The 18267-nt window shown below is 49.4% G+C and overlaps 1 protein-coding gene across 1 annotated transcript; it reads right to left on the bottom strand.

Annotated features, from left to right (window-relative positions):
• Positions 1-13774: 13774 nt before the first annotated feature.
• On the bottom strand, positions 13775-15992 carry RHOB (ras homolog family member B). The gene has a single exon (XM_075341144.1). The coding sequence runs from the start codon at positions 15870-15872 to the stop codon at positions 15282-15284; it is 591 nt and encodes a 196-aa protein (XP_075197259.1). The 5' UTR covers positions 15873-15992; the 3' UTR covers positions 13775-15281.
• Positions 15993-18267: the final 2275 nt, after the last annotated feature.

The raw sequence follows: 18267 nt of genomic DNA, 5'->3' as shown, positions 1-18267 counted from the left end.
TCATCAGTATGTTCCTCATTGTCTATAACCACAGGTGTTACAGTTTGTGACAAAGGGTCAACATTATGCTCAGAAACTTGGTCCTCACGGCCTGAATCTGAGTCACAAAGGTTCTGGGCATCACTGCAGACCATTTCCTGTTCTGTACTCACTGTAGCTTGGGAGCAGACCTCTGATTCCCAGGCTATAGTGTGACTGAACAGCTCTGCAGACTCAGCCATCTCAGTTCCACCATACTGTGCAGGGCTGATGGAGACTTCAGAGCTGGGAGAAATCAAGTGTGATTGGGATGACAACTCAGAGGACTGGTGTTTTTTGGATGCGGTACTTGAAGTGGCTGAGAGGGCACTTGTTGGACCACTTGAGATCCATTCAAGCATTTTCCTTTTTTGCCCATCATCTACCTTTCTTCCTGTTGTTCGTGTCCGTAAAAAAGGGAGCACATCGGATTGTCCACGGTAAGTAGTAGACATCTTACTTTTGCTGGTAGATGGTCTATCTTCAGCAGATGATAATGGAGCTTTGCCACCTTCCCCACGGACAAAACCTTTTTTGCCTTTTCCACCACGCCTCTTCCCCTTTCCACCAGCATCTGTCATTTTGCCACTCATGTTGATTGCGACAAGATTGTGGACTGAAAATGTGGTAGTAAAAATTGAGAGGTGGTGAAGATTGCAGTGGTGGTCTAGCTTTATTAACAGCAGAATAATAAAGAATAAATATCCCTGACAATGCAACTTAGTTATAATTAGTTGGAGTGTGCAACGCAGGCAGACGTGCTGCAAATGTCTTTGCACTAGTGGGACTATAGCAAAGTCCAATAGCCACGTATAGGATGCCACTAGGTACACTGAGTGTTTGCTAGTATAATGGCTTGGTTAGAATGAGTTGTAGTGTGCAACGCAGGCAGACGCGCTCTGCAAATGTCTTTGCACTAGTGGGACTATAGCAAAGTCCAATAGCCACGTATAGGATGCCACTAGGTACACTGAGTGTTTGCTAGTATAATGGCTTGGTTAGAATGAGTTGTAGTGTGCAACGCAGGCAGACGCGCTCTGCAAATGTCTTTGCACTAGTGGGACTATAGCAAAGTCCAATAGCCACGTATAGGATGCCACTAGGTACACTGAGTGTTTGCTAGTATAATGGCTTGGTTAGAATGAGTTGTAGTGTGCAACGCAGGCAGACGCGCTCTGCAAATGTCTTTGCACTAGTGGGACTATAGCAAAGTCCAATAGCCACGTATAGGATGCCACTAGGTACACTGAGTGTTTGCTAGTATAATGGCTTGGTTAGAATGAGTTGTAGTGTGCAACGCAGGCAGACGCGCTCTGCAAATGTCTTTGCACTAGTGGGACTATAGCAAAGTCCAATAGCCACGTATAGGATGCCACTAGGTACACTGAGTGTTTGCTAGTATAATGGCTTGGTTAGAATGAGTTGTAGTGTGCAACGCAGGCAGACGCGCTCTGCAAATGTCTTTGCACTAGTGGGACTATAGCAAAGTCCAATAGCCACGTATAGGATGCCACTAGGTACACTGAGTGTTTGCTAGTATAATGGCTTGGTTAGAATGAGTTGTAGTGTGCAACGCAGGCAGACGCGCTCTGCAAATGTCTTTGCACTAGTGGGACTATAGCAAAGTCCAATAGCCACGTATAGGATGCCACTAGGTACACTGAGTGTTTGCTAGTATAATGGCTTGGTTAGAATGAGTTGTAGTGTGCAACGCAGGCAGACGCGCTCTGCAAATGTCTTTGCACTAGTGGGACTATAGCAAAGTCCAATAGCCACGTATAGGATGCCACTAGGTACACTGAGTGTTTGCTAGTATAATGGCTTGGTTAGAATGAGTTGTAGTGTGCAACGCAGGCAGACGCGCTCTGCAAATGTCTTTGCACTAGTGGGACTATAGCAAAGTCCAATAGCCACGTATAGGATGCCACTAGGTACACTGAGTGTTTGCTAGTATAATGGCTTGGTTAGAATGAGTTGTAGTGTGCAACGCAGGCAGACGCGCTCTGCAAATGTCTTTGCACTAGTGGGACTATAGCAAAGTCCAATAGCCACGTATAGGATGCCACTAGGTACACTGAGTGTTTGCTAGTATAATGGCTTGGTTAGAATGAGTTGTAGTGTGCAACGCAGGCAGACGCGCTCTGCAAATGTCTTTGCACTAGTGGGACTATAGCAAAGTCCAATAGCCACGTATAGGATGCCACTAGGTACACTGAGTGTTTGCTAGTATAATGGCTTGGTTAGAATGAGTTGTAGTGTGCAACGCAGGCAGACGCGCTCTGCAAATGTCTTTGCACTAGTGGGACTATAGCAAAGTCCAATAGCCACGTATAGGATGCCACTAGGTACACTGAGTGTTTGCTAGTATAATGGCTTGGTTAGAATGAGTTGTAGTGTGCAACGCAGGCAGACGCGCTCTGCAAATGTCTTTGCACTAGTGGGACTATAGCAAAGTCCAATAGCCACGTATAGGATGCCACTAGGTACACTGAGTGTTTGCTAGTATAATGGCTTGGTTAGAATGAGTTGTAGTGTGCAACGCAGGCAGACGCGCTCTGCAAATGTCTTTGCACTAGTGGGACTATAGCAAAGTCCAATAGCCACGTATAGGATGCCACTAGGTACACTGAGTGTTTGCTAGTATAATGGCTTGGTTAGAATGAGTTGTAGTGTGCAACGCAGGCAGACGCGCTCTGCAAATGTCTTTGCACTAGTGGGACTATAGCAAAGTCCAATAGCCACGTATAGGATGCCACTAGGTACACTGAGTGTTTGCTAGTATAATGGCTTGGTTAGAATGAGTTGTAGTGTGCAACGCAGGCAGACGCGCTCTGCAAATGTCTTTGCACTAGTGGGACTATAGCAAAGTCCAATAGCCACGTATAGGATGCCACTAGGTACACTGAGTGTTTGCTAGTATAATGGCTTGGTTAGAATGAGTTGTAGTGTGCAACGCAGGCAGACGCGCTCTGCAAATGTCTTTGCACTAGTGGGACTATAGCAAAGTCCAATAGCCACGTATAGGATGCCACTAGGTACACTGAGTGTTTGCTAGTATAATGGCTTGGTTAGAATGAGTTGTAGTGTGCAACGCAGGCAGACGCGCTCTGCAAATGTCTTTGCACTAGTGGGACTATAGCAAAGTCCAATAGCCACGTATAGGATGCCACTAGGTACACTGAGTGTTTGCTAGTATAATGGCTTGGTTAGAATGAGTTGTAGTGTGCAACGCAGGCAGACGCGCTCTGCAAATGTCTTTGCACTAGTGGGACTATAGCAAAGTCCAATAGCCACGTATAGGATGCCACTAGGTACACTGAGTGTTTGCTAGTATAATGGCTTGGTTAGAATGAGTTGTAGTGTGCAACGCAGGCAGACGCGCTCTGCAAATGTCTTTGCACTAGTGGGACTATAGCAAAGTCCAATAGCCACGTATAGGATGCCACTAGGTACACTGAGTGTTTGCTAGTATAATGGCTTGGTTAGAATGAGTTGTAGTGTGCAACGCAGGCAGACGCGCTCTGCAAATGTCTTTGCACTAGTGGGACTATAGCAAAGTCCAATAGCCACGTATAGGATGCCACTAGGTACACTGAGTGTTTGCTAGTATAATGGCTTGGTTAGAATGAGTTGTAGTGTGCAACGCAGGCAGACGCGCTCTGCAAATGTCTTTGCACTAGTGGGACTATAGCAAAGTCCAATAGCCACGTATAGGATGCCACTAGGTACACTGAGTGTTTGCTAGTATAATGGCTTGGTTAGAATGAGTTGTAGTGTGCAACGCAGGCAGACGCGCTCTGCAAATGTCTTTGCACTAGTGGGACTATAGCAAAGTCCAATAGCCACGTATAGGATGCCACTAGGTACACTGAGTGTTTGCTAGTATAATGGCTTGGTTAGAATGAGTTGTAGTGTGCAACGCAGGCAGACGCGCTCTGCAAATGTCTTTGCACTAGTGGGACTATAGCAAAGTCCAATAGCCACGTATAGGATGCCACTAGGTACACTGAGTGTTTGCTAGTATAATGGCTTGGTTAGAATGAGTTGTAGTGTGCAACGCAGGCAGACGCGCTCTGCAAATGTCTTTGCACTAGTGGGACTATAGCAAAGTCCAATAGCCACGTATAGGATGCCACTAGGTACACTGAGTGTTTGCTAGTATAATGGCTTGGTTAGAATGAGTTGTAGTGTGCAACGCAGGCAGACGCGCTCTGCAAATGTCTTTGCACTAGTGGGACTATAGCAAAGTCCAATAGCCACGTATAGGATGCCACTAGGTACACTGAGTGTTTGCTAGTATAATGGCTTGGTTAGAATGAGTTGTAGTGTGCAACGCAGGCAGACGCGCTCTGCAAATGTCTTTGCACTAGTGGGACTATAGCAAAGTCCAATAGCCACGTATAGGATGCCACTAGGTACACTGAGTGTTTGCTAGTATAATGGCTTGGTTAGAATGAGTTGTAGTGTGCAACGCAGGCAGACGCGCTCTGCAAATGTCTTTGCACTAGTGGGACTATAGCAAAGTCCAATAGCCACGTATAGGATGCCACTAGGTACACTGAGTGTTTGCTAGTATAATGGCTTGGTTAGAATGAGTTGTAGTGTGCAACGCAGGCAGACGCGCTCTGCAAATGTCTTTGCACTAGTGGGACTATAGCAAAGTCCAATAGCCACGTATAGGATGCCACTAGGTACACTGAGTGTTTGCTAGTATAATGGCTTGGTTAGAATGAGTTGTAGTGTGCAACGCAGGCAGACGCGCTCTGCAAATGTCTTTGCACTAGTGGGACTATAGCAAAGTCCAATAGCCACGTATAGGATGCCACTAGGTACACTGAGTGTTTGCTAGTATAATGGCTTGGTTAGAATGAGTTGTAGTGTGCAACGCAGGCAGACGCGCTCTGCAAATGTCTTTGCACTAGTGGGACTATAGCAAAGTCCAATAGCCACGTATAGGATGCCACTAGGTACACTGAGTGTTTGCTAGTATAATGGCTTGGTTAGAATGAGTTGTAGTGTGCAACGCAGGCAGACGCGCTCTGCAAATGTCTTTGCACTAGTGGGACTATAGCAAAGTCCAATAGCCACGTATAGGATGCCACTAGGTACACTGAGTGTTTGCTAGTATAATGGCTTGGTTAGAATGAGTTGTAGTGTGCAACGCAGGCAGACGCGCTCTGCAAATGTCTTTGCACTAGTGGGACTATAGCAAAGTCCAATAGCCACGTATAGGATGCCACTAGGTACACTGAGTGTTTGCTAGTATAATGGCTTGGTTAGAATGAGTTGTAGTGTGCAACGCAGGCAGACGCGCTCTGCAAATGTCTTTGCACTAGTGGGACTATAGCAAAGTCCAATAGCCACGTATAGGATGCCACTAGGTACACTGAGTGTTTGCTAGTATAATGGCTTGGTTAGAATGAGTTGTAGTGTGCAACGCAGGCAGACGCGCTCTGCAAATGTCTTTGCACTAGTGGGACTATAGCAAAGTCCAATAGCCACGTATAGGATGCCACTAGGTACACTGAGTGTTTGCTAGTATAATGGCTTGGTTAGAATGAGTTGTAGTGTGCAACGCAGGCAGACGCGCTCTGCAAATGTCTTTGCACTAGTGGGACTATAGCAAAGTCCAATAGCCACGTATAGGATGCCACTAGGTACACTGAGTGTTTGCTAGTATAATGGCTTGGTTAGAATGAGTTGTAGTGTGCAACGCAGGCAGACGCGCTCTGCAAATGTCTTTGCACTAGTGGGACTATAGCAAAGTCCAATAGCCACGTATAGGATGCCACTAGGTACACTGAGTGTTTGCTAGTATAATGGCTTGGTTAGAATGAGTTGTAGTGTGCAACGCAGGCAGACGCGCTCTGCAAATGTCTTTGCACTAGTGGGACTATAGCAAAGTCCAATAGCCACGTATAGGATGCCACTAGGTACACTGAGTGTTTGCTAGTATAATGGCTTGGTTAGAATGAGTTGTAGTGTGCAACGCAGGCAGACGCGCTCTGCAAATGTCTTTGCACTAGTGGGACTATAGCAAAGTCCAATAGCCACGTATAGGATGCCACTAGGTACACTGAGTGTTTGCTAGTATAATGGCTTGGTTAGAATGAGTTGTAGTGTGCAACGCAGGCAGACGCGCTCTGCAAATGTCTTTGCACTAGTGGGACTATAGCAAAGTCCAATAGCCACGTATAGGATGCCACTAGGTACACTGAGTGTTTGCTAGTATAATGGCTTGGTTAGAATGAGTTGTAGTGTGCAACGCAGGCAGACGCGCTCTGCAAATGTCTTTGCACTAGTGGGACTATAGCAAAGTCCAATAGCCACGTATAGGATGCCACTAGGTACACTGAGTGTTTGCTAGTATAATGGCTTGGTTAGAATGAGTTGTAGTGTGCAACGCAGGCAGACGCGCTCTGCAAATGTCTTTGCACTAGTGGGACTATAGCAAAGTCCAATAGCCACGTATAGGATGCCACTAGGTACACTGAGTGTTTGCTAGTATAATGGCTTGGTTAGAATGAGTTGTAGTGTGCAACGCAGGCAGACGCGCTCTGCAAATGTCTTTGCACTAGTGGGACTATAGCAAAGTCCAATAGCCACGTATAGGATGCCACTAGGTACACTGAGTGTTTGCTAGTATAATGGCTTAGTTATCAGTTGGAGTGTGCAGAGGACAAGAGGGTACAGTGGCAGGATTGTGGTGCTCTGGGTAGAGGAATGGAAGACTGCCTTTCTATTCCCTCCTAATGGTGAAATGCAGGTAGGAAATCCCTGACCTGGGCTACACAGACGCTGTTGCTGTTTGCAGGACCTGTCACCTATGGCTCTCTGACCCTGCCGGTTGGAGCCCTTAAAAGGACTGCTATAAAGTGCTCTCCCTAAGCTGTCTAACGCTGTGTATGCAGCGCATACAGCTGTATCGGCTATAGGACTCAGGAAGACGGAGCTGCGACAGTGATGTCTGACACCAAAGACGCAGAAGGCAGATAATGGCGTCCGTGAAGAAAATGTCCGGTTTTATAATGCAGGGACATGTGACATGCAGATCCTATCACACATGCCGTTGCTTCTCTGGCTCAAAGTCCACTTAGCTGTGTGTGTGTCTGGGATTGGCTGACATGCTGGCCCGCCCCACAAGACGCGCGCGCTTAGGGAAGGAAGACAAGAAAAAAAAAAAAAAAAAATGGCGATCGCCATTATAGAAACAGCAGTGATCTGAAGGCGCTGTTCACGCACACTATACACTGAAATGTGATAATAGTTTGATTCACAGAGTGACTTACACTATTACAGCAGAAACCAAGCTATGATTTAGCTGTTTTTTGGCTGCTAGAACCGTTCTCGAACGTTTCTAGAACTACCGAGCTTTTGCAAAAAGCTCGAGTTCTAGTTCGATCTAGAACATGCCCCAAAATCACTCGAGCCGCGAACTGGAGAACCACGAACCACGAACCGCGCTCAACTCTAATGACCATGTGCATAAGTTTGGTTTGGTGTGGAAACATTCGGGTACTGTATTCGGGTGGGAAATAGGTTTATGACATTTAGGCTGCTTTCACACATCCGGTTTTTGCAGTGCGGCTCAAAAACCTATGCAACGGATGCGGCGAAAAAAACTGATCCGTTGCATACGTTTTTCCATGCGGCCTGTCCGGTTTTTGACGGATGCGGCTCGATACTGAGCATGCGCAGTGCAAAAAAACGCATCCGGCGTCCATAGGCTTGCACTTGCATTGTAAATCGCGCCGCACCGCGCCAGATCTGGCGCAATGCGGTTTTTTTGTCGCACAAAATAACGTGCCAGGCAACGTTCCATCCGGCCGCCGCATGGGCTAAATATGCCGCATCCGACAAAAAGCGGACGCAACGCAAGCCCATACGGCACAATACGGCGCTAATGCAAGTCTATGCGGAAAAAACGCAACCGGCGGCAAAAAAAAAGGTTTGCGTTTTTTCTTCAAAGCGCCGTATTGTGCCGCTCAGCAAAAAACGGATGTGTGAAAGCAGCCTTAGTGATGTTGCCTGTGAGGACTGGGTGACCCTGTAATCTTGTGTTGCTGCCATATTATTGTGATATCACCGCTGTAAATTACATGAAGCTTTCAGTTAGTACCATGGCTGTATGGACGTGCGGAGTACTTTTACACCTGTGGGTCTTTGGTAATACAGGTGACAGCACAGGCTTCATTTATCAAGTCAGTCTTAGGCCTCGTTGCCCATAGCAACCGTAGCCTGTATGTCATAATCTGTTCTAGAAATCATCCAGCATAATAACTACACCGGGACTGGTTGCTACAGGCAACAAGGAGCAGGTTTTCTGGTTCTATATTGACAGATGAGTCCTGTTGACGCAGCATCTCAATATGGCACCATAGGGCTAAAGGGGGCTTTACACGCTACGATATCGTTAATGTTTTGTTGTCGGGGTCAAGTTGTTAGTGACGCACATCCGGCGTCATTAACGATATCGCAGCGTGTGACACTGACCAGCGACCTCAAAAATGGTGAAAATCGTTCACCATGGAGAGGTCGTCCCAAACTCAAAAATCGGTAAGGGTTGTTTATCCAGGTGGTTCATCGCTATGTGTGACACCGCAGGAGCGAGGACCGTCTCCTTATCTGCCGCCAGCCACAATGCCGAAGGAAGGAGGTGGGCGGGATGTTACGTCCCGCTCATCTCCGCGTTGATTGGCCAGCCGCTTAGTGACGTTGCGGTGACGTCGCTGTGATGTCAAACGTCCCTCCCCCTTGAAGGAGGGATTGTTCGGCAGTAACAGCGCCGCCGCCGACCAGGTATGTGTGACGCTGCCGTAGCGATAATGTTCGCTACGGCAGCGATCACAAACAATCGCATGCGCGACAGGGGCGGGTACTTACACGCTCGCTATCGCTACAAATTGCTAGCGATATCGCTACCATGTAAAGCCCCCTTAAGTGTGTAAATAAGCTCCCAATGCAAGAAATCTCAGCTCAGGTCCATAGGGTTTGTTCAGACAAGCAGATTTCAGGCCAATATTCCCTTTTTTGTAGTGTATTTTTATGGTACCCAAAATAGGATTATATGAAGCAAAAATAGTATGTTAGTGCCCATTTTTACTTATGACGCTGCTCTTTGTAATTGAGCCGGACCGCTTCAAAAAGGGTCAGAAACCGCTTCAACTCCTCTATTTTTATTGAGAAACAACATTCAGATATGTGCACCTGGCATCTTTTTTAGGCCTCCGTCACACATCAGCGTCTCCAGTACGTGTGACGTCCGTTTTCACACATATCGGAGATACGGACATTAAAATCAATGGGTTTGCACACACGTCCATGTTTTCAGAAGGACCGTGTGTACCACACAGCGACATGTCCGTTTTCTGCCAGCAGCACGGATGTCACACGGCCCACACACTGATGTGATCTGTGTAACACGTACCGGAGAAAACACAGGTAACATAAATCCTTTTGAAGCCCTGTGCGCAGTGTTTTTTGCCGCAGAAAAGGTGCGCTTTTTTTCATAACCTTTCTGCAGTCCTTCGCCAGCAAAATCTATGGGAAAACCAAAATGCTGTGCACACACTGCGTTTGTTTTCCTATAGGTTTTGCTGCAGAATTTCTGCAGCAAAAAAGAAGTAGCATGTCACTTATTTTCCGCAGGTATCTGCGTTTTTGCCATAAATAATGGTAAACAAAACGCAGGGACCAACCCGCGGCAAAACAAATGCGGGTGCGTTTTTACCGCGGTTTTGGAATTCTGCCAGAGGGTACGGATTTTTCTTAAGAAAAGCAAATTTCCCAGTGCGTATACTTGCCTGTCTCCTGCGCTGCTGTTACTTCCGGGCCCGCTCATGAATATTCACTGCACTGACCACAGACCAGAAGTAACAGCAGTGCGGGACACTGGTAAGTATAACAGCTCATGCTGTCCGTGTGCTATCCGGATATCACATGGATAGCACAGGGACAGCACACACCTTCACCATGGACGTGTGAGAGCAGCCTTAGGCAAATTCTGCCAGGATTTCACCTGAAAAAGCTCTGTAGTGCGCCATAAAATGAACATGACTGACAACAAAATGACACTGTTGCGCACATGTACCATTTGTGTTAACCTCTTCAGGGTTTGTTAAAAGTGACCTGCTCATTTTATATAATCACATCACATGAAAAAAAAAATAATGCATAAAAAATGTTAAAGGGAACCTGTCACCAGATTTTGCGTCTAATCTGCAGCAACCACCAGTGAGCTCTTATATACAGCATGTTAGAATGCTGTATATAAGAGCCCAGTACGCTGTGTAGAACGTAAAAATCACTTTATAATATACACCTATGGGGTGCTGCAGTGCAGACTTACGTCATCCACAGTAGCCAGCATTGCGGTCCTGTGTAGTGCACCTGCGCAGGACCTTAATGCCGGCCTGTGTGGATGACATAGGATGCGTCATGTACCCAGGCTTCAGAAGGAGGAGGACAAAGATGGCCAAAAGAGGAGGCGCCGGAGAACGGAGACACCCATCCGACCAGTCTGCTCCGCACCGCCCCTCAGGTGAGTATTATAAAGTGATTTTTATGTTCTACACAGCGGCCTGAGCTCTTATATACAGTATTCTAGCATGCTGTATATAAGAGCCCACTGGTGATGGCCGCAGCTTAGTCGCCAAATTTAGTGACAGGTTCCCTTTAACATGAAACACCCAAGAACAAATGTTAAAAGTAATTTCAGCCCCCTGAAAAAAAATGTAGTGTGAACATACCCTTAGGGTGCAGACATTTGGTGGCTAGAGACCAGCTGCTAAGTTGCATAGATACGCCATTTTACAGCAAACTGGCACTGTGCTTCACCCTAATGCCTCATTCAGGTGTTTGGGTTTTTTTTGGGGGGGGGGGGGGGGGGGGGGGGTAATTACAAAAACATTGTTTTTCCTCAATGCGCTGGATCCAATTTTCATCCATGAGTCCATTTCGACCATCCCTGTGACATACGTTTCCCTATACACGGAAAAAGTATAAGCTTCCCATACCCAACGTAGGACAACACTTGGATGACAAAGATGTCTTCCAACTGCCGACTGTTTTTTCATGCCTCATACAGGCAAGATTTGTTTTCCCAACTACCGTATGTTCTCATTTTGATTTTTTTTTTTTTTTTTTTTTATACCTGCATTTACAAACTAGGATTTTGCATGAGATATTAGCAAACTTTTTCAAAAATATCAGGCGAGTTGACCAATGATGTGAATGTGAAATGCGCAGGGTGTCAATTTAGGCTGCTTTCACACATCCGTTTTTTGCTGAGCGGCACAATATGGCGCTTTGCAGAAAAAACGCAACCTTATTTTGCCGCCGGTTGCGTTTTTTTCTGCATAGACTTGCATTAGCGCCGTATTGTGCCACATGGCCTTGCGTTGTGTCCAGTTTTTGCCGGATGCGGCATATTTAGCCCATACGGCGGCCGGATGGAACATTGCCTGGCGATGCGATTTACAATGCAAGCCTATGGACGCCACATACGGCGCCCCGCGGCAAAAACCACATCCGACCGCCGGATGCGTTTTTTTGCACTGTGTATGCTCAGTATCAAGCCGCATCCGTCAAAAAACGGACAGGCCGCATGGAAAAACTTATGCAACGGATCCGGTTTTTTTCGCCGCAACCGTTGCATAGGTTTTTGTGCCGCACTGCAAAACACGGATGTGTGAAAGCAGCCTTATTCTGCGGATGCCATTGCATATTTCACCCTTTGCAAAGCTTGGAAATGTGATGTATACCTGCACCTTTGTTTTTCTGGAGGCGGACACAGACAGAAGGGGCCCCCGGCTGTATAAGAACAATATATGGGCCCTTTACTGCCCAATATCTCATCAGAATGCACAAGCACCTGGATGTGGCCCCCTGAACTCTCAGGCCACTGTAGGACGGTACAGGCTGCATCAATGCTATGTCCGGCCCCGCGACGCAAGAAATGAGCGCAAATAGATATTTTAATACATAGGAAGAGAGCTTTTAAAAAATGCAAGAGACCCCTTTTTTCTGGCAGGGGTCCAAAACCCCAATATATCAGTAACATACATGTCACACCCATCAGATTTGTCTCGCATACTGGACAGTAGCACTTAGGGTACTTTCACACATCCGGATTTTTGCTCTGCGGCACAATACGGCGTTCTGCAGAAAAACCGCAACCGGCTTTTGTAACGCCGATTGCGTTTTTTTTTTGCATTGACTTACATTAGTGCCGCATTGTGCCGTAGGGGCTTGCGTTCGGTCCGGTTTTTGTCGCATGCGGCAGATTTAGCCGATGCGGCGGCCGGATCGAACGTACCCTGCAACGTTTTTTGCTCCGGCAAAAAACACCGCATCGCGCCGCATCCGGCCGCTGCGGCGCATTTTTCAATGCATCCCTATGGAGGCCGGATGCGGCGCGATGAGGAAAAAACCGCATCCGGTCGCCGCATGCGGTATTTTCCACTGCGCATGCTCAGTAGCATGCCGCAACCGGAAAAAAACGGGCGGGCCGCATGTAAAAACTTATGCAACGGATGCGGTGTTGTCGCCGCATCCGTTGCATAGTTTTCACAGCCGGATTGAGCCGCAGGGCTCAAACCGGATGTGTGAAAGTAGCCTTAGGCAAATCCTATAGACTCTTCCCAGTGAGGAGGGCCTGTACTGGGAAATGGAGCATGGAAACTTTTCTGAAATAAAAGGGGAGGAGGGGGAAGGGGAGGAGGGGGGTTTAAACTTTTGTACTCTACTCAAAAGCACTGCAGGCTCCCCTGCTTCCTCTGGAAAGGGCCGGGCCTTCACGAGGATTATGTACAAGTATCAGCAGCAATGTCAGGAATGTACAAGACCCTTGAAACCGGCAGAAGTGCTAGAAACCAACAGCATTTACTTTTTGCAAGAAAACTAAGGAAATAAACTTAAAAGGCCATGGCTCCACTCCATGATCCCGGGCCTGAGCGGTGCAACCTCTACCCGAACACCCCAGCGTTAGGCTTCTGCATAATGTGAGTTTATAGTCATTGCACAATATGGCAGCAGTATATGAACATGGATATTCTGCTAAAGAGTTTGTAAAATTAAGCACTTTTGCAATTAGCTGTTTGTTAAACTTTGCAACTGTTGTTGAGATGTTAATACTTTTCTTTACACCTCGTTGCCTAGGAGACCGACCACCGCTGATAGTTTGTAAGCAGTGTGATGAAGCTGGACAGGATTTGGAGCTAGCGATCCTGGCCAGCTTAGAAAAAAAAAAAAACAACGCTTACAAGCTCAATAGAAGAAAGCCTAAGCACTGTGCATGGTGGTCAGTCTCCAAGGAAACCAGCTGTACACAAAAACAGTCAACAGCTCATGAATGGCTGCAAATGTTAACAAGCAGTAAATTGCAAAAAGTGCTTGTAGTTACCCCACACTATCCAACAATACCCATCCAGGAGCTCTGTATATGGACATTACAATACAACAGGGCACTAGTTCTGCTCCTTTGCAAAAATGATGCCTTCTATGGCACCAACCTACCTCACAGCTGGGAGGGAAAAAAAAAAAAAATATATATATATATATATATATATATATATATATAAATATATAATATACATAATTATTATACTATAATTATTATTTATTATATAATATAAATATATTAATTATTTTTTTTTATTTCAGGTTTGTACTCCATGCAAATAAGATGAAAATTTGTTACCAGCAATTGACAAAAATAAAAACCTTTGTGATAATTAACGAAACAAAAAAAAATAAATCTTGATAGAATATTTTAATATTTCACATAAAAACCTGTATATACACATATTAAACTTCATGTAAACATATCCAAACGCATCACTCCTCCGCAGCTTCCATTTTCAGAAATTATAAACAGTTTAGTACCACTGTCCAAAAAAAAAAAAAAAAAAAAAAAATAGTGAAAAAATAAATAAAAATCTGCTGCTGTAACAAAAATAGAAAAAAAATAAATTAAACAACTTTAGTGTCTTGGAAATTCCTGCAACACCCAACACAGGTCAGAGGGAAGGAGACGCTGAAGGGCGTCCTCGCTCCAGTCATAAAGACGCGATAGGATGTAGCAGAGCTGAGTTGGACAGGTCATGCAACTTGTTTTTAGACATTGAGCATTGTTTTAAGCAATGGGTTGTTCTGCAAGGTTAAGTTCGCCTGCAGTCCTATGTAAACCAAGCAATAATGTCAGATCTACAGATGAAACCTTCCTTACCTTTCCATTTAGCACAAGATCCTAAGAGGAGCGGAGCAAAAAGACAGGTAGAAGTTGTAGTTATCTTGCGCCGCTCATCTGGAGGATACATTGAGCCAAGAAGAGGAGGTAAGGACACATCTGGCGCCACCCGATATACGCAGCCCCCGCCGCTGCATCCGGAGGCAACAAAGTCAGCCCCCGCCGCTGCATCCGGAGGCAACAAAGTCAGCCCCCGCTGCGGCATCCGGAGGCAACAAAGTCAGCCCCGCTGCATCAGCATATTCAGATTAGCATTCGTTTCATTCTAGCGTCTGAGCAGACAAGTGCAGGTGTCAAAAAAAAAAACAAAAAAAAAAAAAAGTATTTTCACAGAAAAAAAACAAAATGGAAAACTTCATCTGCATGAGTGGGAGCGTCAGTCCACAGAGAACAGTGTCCTTATAGACTATACATATATATAATATACAGATCAATGTACAAGAGTCACTGTCCGGGGGGTGCGGGGTTAGTGCCACCTATCCTCAGCTGGAGGGGTCTAATGCTCCATAGATGACCTCCCCTCAGTCCTAAAAGGTAGTGTATACCGGAGAGGGCCCTCCTGGATAATACTGTGGTGCCTGGGATGGGCACAGCCGGTGACAGTCTCCAGCCCACCAGGGCCGCAGTGCTGGCAGTCCCCAGGATCAGTTTGCAGCAGCCCATGCACTCCCCACTGGGTCCAGGTGACATCAGAGCAGTGCCTTGGGTGATGACAGCCCAGCCCACCAGAGCCCCCATTAGAACAGTGTTTCAGGTGACAGTCTCCAGCCCACCAGGGCCCCCAATAAAGTAGTGGCTCGGGTGACAGTCCGGCCCACCAGGGCAGTGGCTCGGGGGGCAGTCTCCAGCCCACCAGGGTCTCATCAGGGCAGTGACTCGGGTGACAGTCTCCAGCCCACCAGGACCCCCATTAGAGCAGTGGCTCGGGTGACAGTCTCCAGCCCACCAGGGCCGCAGTCCTCTTGGATCAGCCCGTGCCTCGTGTGACAGTCTCCAGCCCACCAGGGCCGCGGCCTCACAGCAGCTTGCAGCAGCCCATGCACTCCCCGCTGGGCCCGTGCCTCTTCTGCAGCGCCGCCCTGGTGGCCGTCTCGAACACCTCCCGCACCCCGTCCTTGGTCTTGGCCGAGCACTCCAGGTACTCGTAGGCGGAGATGCGGATGGCCATGGCCCGGCCGTCCTCGGTGCGCACCGGCTCCTGCTTCATGCGGGCCAGCTCGTTGCGGATGTGCTCGTCGTTGCGCAGGTCCTTCTTGTTGGCCACCAGGATGATGGGCACGTTGGGGCAGAAGTGCTTCACCTCGGGCACCCACTTCTCCGGGATGTTCTCCAGCGAGTCCGGGCTGTCCACGGAGAAGCACATGAGGATGACGTCCGTGTCCGGGTAGGAGAGCGGCCGCAGCCGGTCGTAGTCCTCCTGTCCCGCCGTGTCCCACAGCGCCAGCTCCACCTGCTTCCCGTCCACCTCGATGTCCGCCACGTAGTTCTCGAACACGGTGGGCACATAGACCTCGGGGAACTCGTCCTTGCTGAAGACGATCAGCAGGCAGGTCTTGCCGCACGCCCCGTCCCCGACCACCACCAGCTTCTTGCGGATCGCGGCCATAGCCACTCTGCTGCTGCTGCCGGCGGCTGCCCGGCGCTTCCTCAGGTTGCCTATGGTTCTAATGGTGGCGGAGTGTGCGGGTCCGGTGGGGCGCTCAGGCTGCAGCTGTGTGCTCTGCTGTGCGCCGCCCCGGCTATATAAACCCTCATGCGGCTTTCTTAATATAGCCATCCAATGGCAGCGCAGGCAGTGACGGCATGCCCCGCGGAGCTGCCAGATGATTGGTGCCGGGTGAGAAGCGGGGCGGGGCTACTCCGACGGATGACAAGGAACTGAGCCTGGGAGAAGACGAGGACGCGGAGCAACACAAGAAGGGGCTGCAGAGGGGGAGGCAAAGCATGGGGGACAGCGACACAAGAAGGGGCTGCAGAGGGGGAGGCAAAGCATGGGGGGACAGCAACACAAGAAGGGGCTGCAGAGGGGGAGGCAAAGCATGGGGGGGACAGCGACACAAGAAGGGGCTGCAGAGGGGGAGGCAAAGCATGGGGGACAGCAACACAAGAAGGGGCTGCAGAGGGGGAGGCAAAGCATGGGGGGACAGCGACACAAGAAGGGGCTGCAGTGGGGGAGGCAAAGCATGGGGGGACAGCGACACAAGAAGGGGCTGCAGTGGGGGAGGCATAGCATGGGGGGACAGCGACACAAGAAGGGGCTGCAGAGGGGGAGGCAAAGCATGGGGGGCAGCGACACAAGAAGGGGCTGCAGGGGAGGAGGAAGGGCAATGCATGGGGGGCAGCAATATAAGAAGGGGCTGCAGGGGAGGAGGAAGGGCAATGCATGGGGGGCAGCGACACAAGAAGGGGCTGCGGAGGCAAAGCATGGGGGGCAGCGACACAAGAAGGGGCTGCAGAGGGGGAGGCAAAGCATGGGGGGCAGCGACACAAGAAGGGGCTGCAGAGGCGGAGGCAAAGCATGGGGGGCAGCGACACAAGAAGGGGCTGCAGAGGGGGAGGCAAAGCATGGGGGGACAGCGACACAAGAAGGGGCTGCAGAGGGGGAGGCAAAGCATGGGGGGACAGCGACACAAGAAGGGGCTGCAGAGGGGGAGGCAAGGGCAAAGCATAGGCAAAGCATAGGGGGCAGTCACACAAGAAGGGGCTGCAGAGGGGGAGAAAGGGGCAAAGCATGGGGGGCAGCGACACAAGAAGGGGCTGCAGAGGGGGAGGCAAAGCATGGGGGGGCGGCGACAAGAAGGGGCTGCAGAGGGGGAGGCAAGGGCAAAGCGGGCAGTGACACAAGAAGGGGCTACAGGGGAGGAGGAAGGGCAAGGCACGGGGGTCAGCGATACAAGAGAGTGCTGCAAGGAAGAAGGAAGGGCAATGCATGGGGGGCAGCAATATAAGAACGGGCTGCAGGGAAGGAGGAAGGGCAAGGCACGGGGGTCAGCGACACAAGAACGGGCTGCAGGGGAGGAGGAAGGGCAAGGCACGGGGGTCAGCGATACAAGAGAGTGCTGCAAGGAAGGAGGAAGGGCAATGCATGGGGGGCAGCAATATAAGAAGGGGCTGCAGGGGAGGAGGAAGGGCAATGCATGGGGGGGCAGCGACACAAGAAGGGGCTGCAGAGGAGGAGGAGCAATGCATGGGGGGCAGCAATATAAGAAGGTGCTGCAGAGGGGGAGGAAGGGGCAAAGCATGGGGGGCAGCGAAACAAGAAGGGGCTGCAGGGGAGGAGGAGGAGGGGCAGTGCATGGGGGGCAGCAATATAAGAAGGGGCTGCAGAGGGGGAGACAAAGCATGGGGGGAAGCGACACAAGAAGGGGCTGCAGGGGAAAAGGAGGGGTAAGACACGGGGGTCAGCGATACAAGAAGGGGCTGCAGGGGAATAGGAGGGGCAAGACATGGGGGTCAGCGATACAAGAGTGCTGCAGGGGAGGAGGAAGGGGCAATGCATGGGGGGCAGCGAGACAAGAAGGGGCTGCAGGGGAGGAGGAGAGGTAGTGCATGGGGGGCAGCGACGCAAGAAGGGGCTGCAGGGGAGGAGGAGGAGGGGCAAACACGGGGGTCAGCGATACAAGAGAGTGCTGCAGGGGAAAAGGAGGGGGCAGTGTATGGGGGGCAGCAATATAAGAAGGGGCTGCAGGGGAGGAGGAAGGGCAAGGCACGGGGGTCAGCGACACAAGAAGGGGCTGCAGGGGAGGAGGAAGGGCAAGGCACAGGGGTCAGCGATACAAGAGAGTGCTGCAAGGAAGGAGGAAGGGCAATGCATGGGGGGCAGCAATATAAGAAGGGGCTGCAGAGGGGGAGGAACGGGCAAAGCATGGGGGGCAGCGAAACAAGAAGGGGCTGCAGAGGGGGAGGAAGGGCAAGGCACGGGGGTCAGCGATACAAGAGAGTGCTGCAGGGGAGGAGGAAGGGGCAGTGTATGGGGGGCAGCGACACAAGAAGGGGCTGCA

This window comes from Anomaloglossus baeobatrachus, chromosome 3 (assembly GCF_048569485.1).
Source record: "Anomaloglossus baeobatrachus isolate aAnoBae1 chromosome 3, aAnoBae1.hap1, whole genome shotgun sequence".
Taxonomy (NCBI): domain Eukaryota; kingdom Metazoa; phylum Chordata; class Amphibia; order Anura; family Aromobatidae; genus Anomaloglossus; species Anomaloglossus baeobatrachus.
Note: the sequence above shows the minus strand (reverse complement) of the source record. Positions and strands in the feature narration are given on the sequence as shown.

Bases quoted from the DNA above. Each gene is read 5' to 3' on its own strand.
- RHOB (XM_075341144.1), bottom strand. From the start codon at position 15,872: ATGGCCGCGATCCGCAAGAAGCTGGTGGTGGTCGGGGACGGGGCGTGC.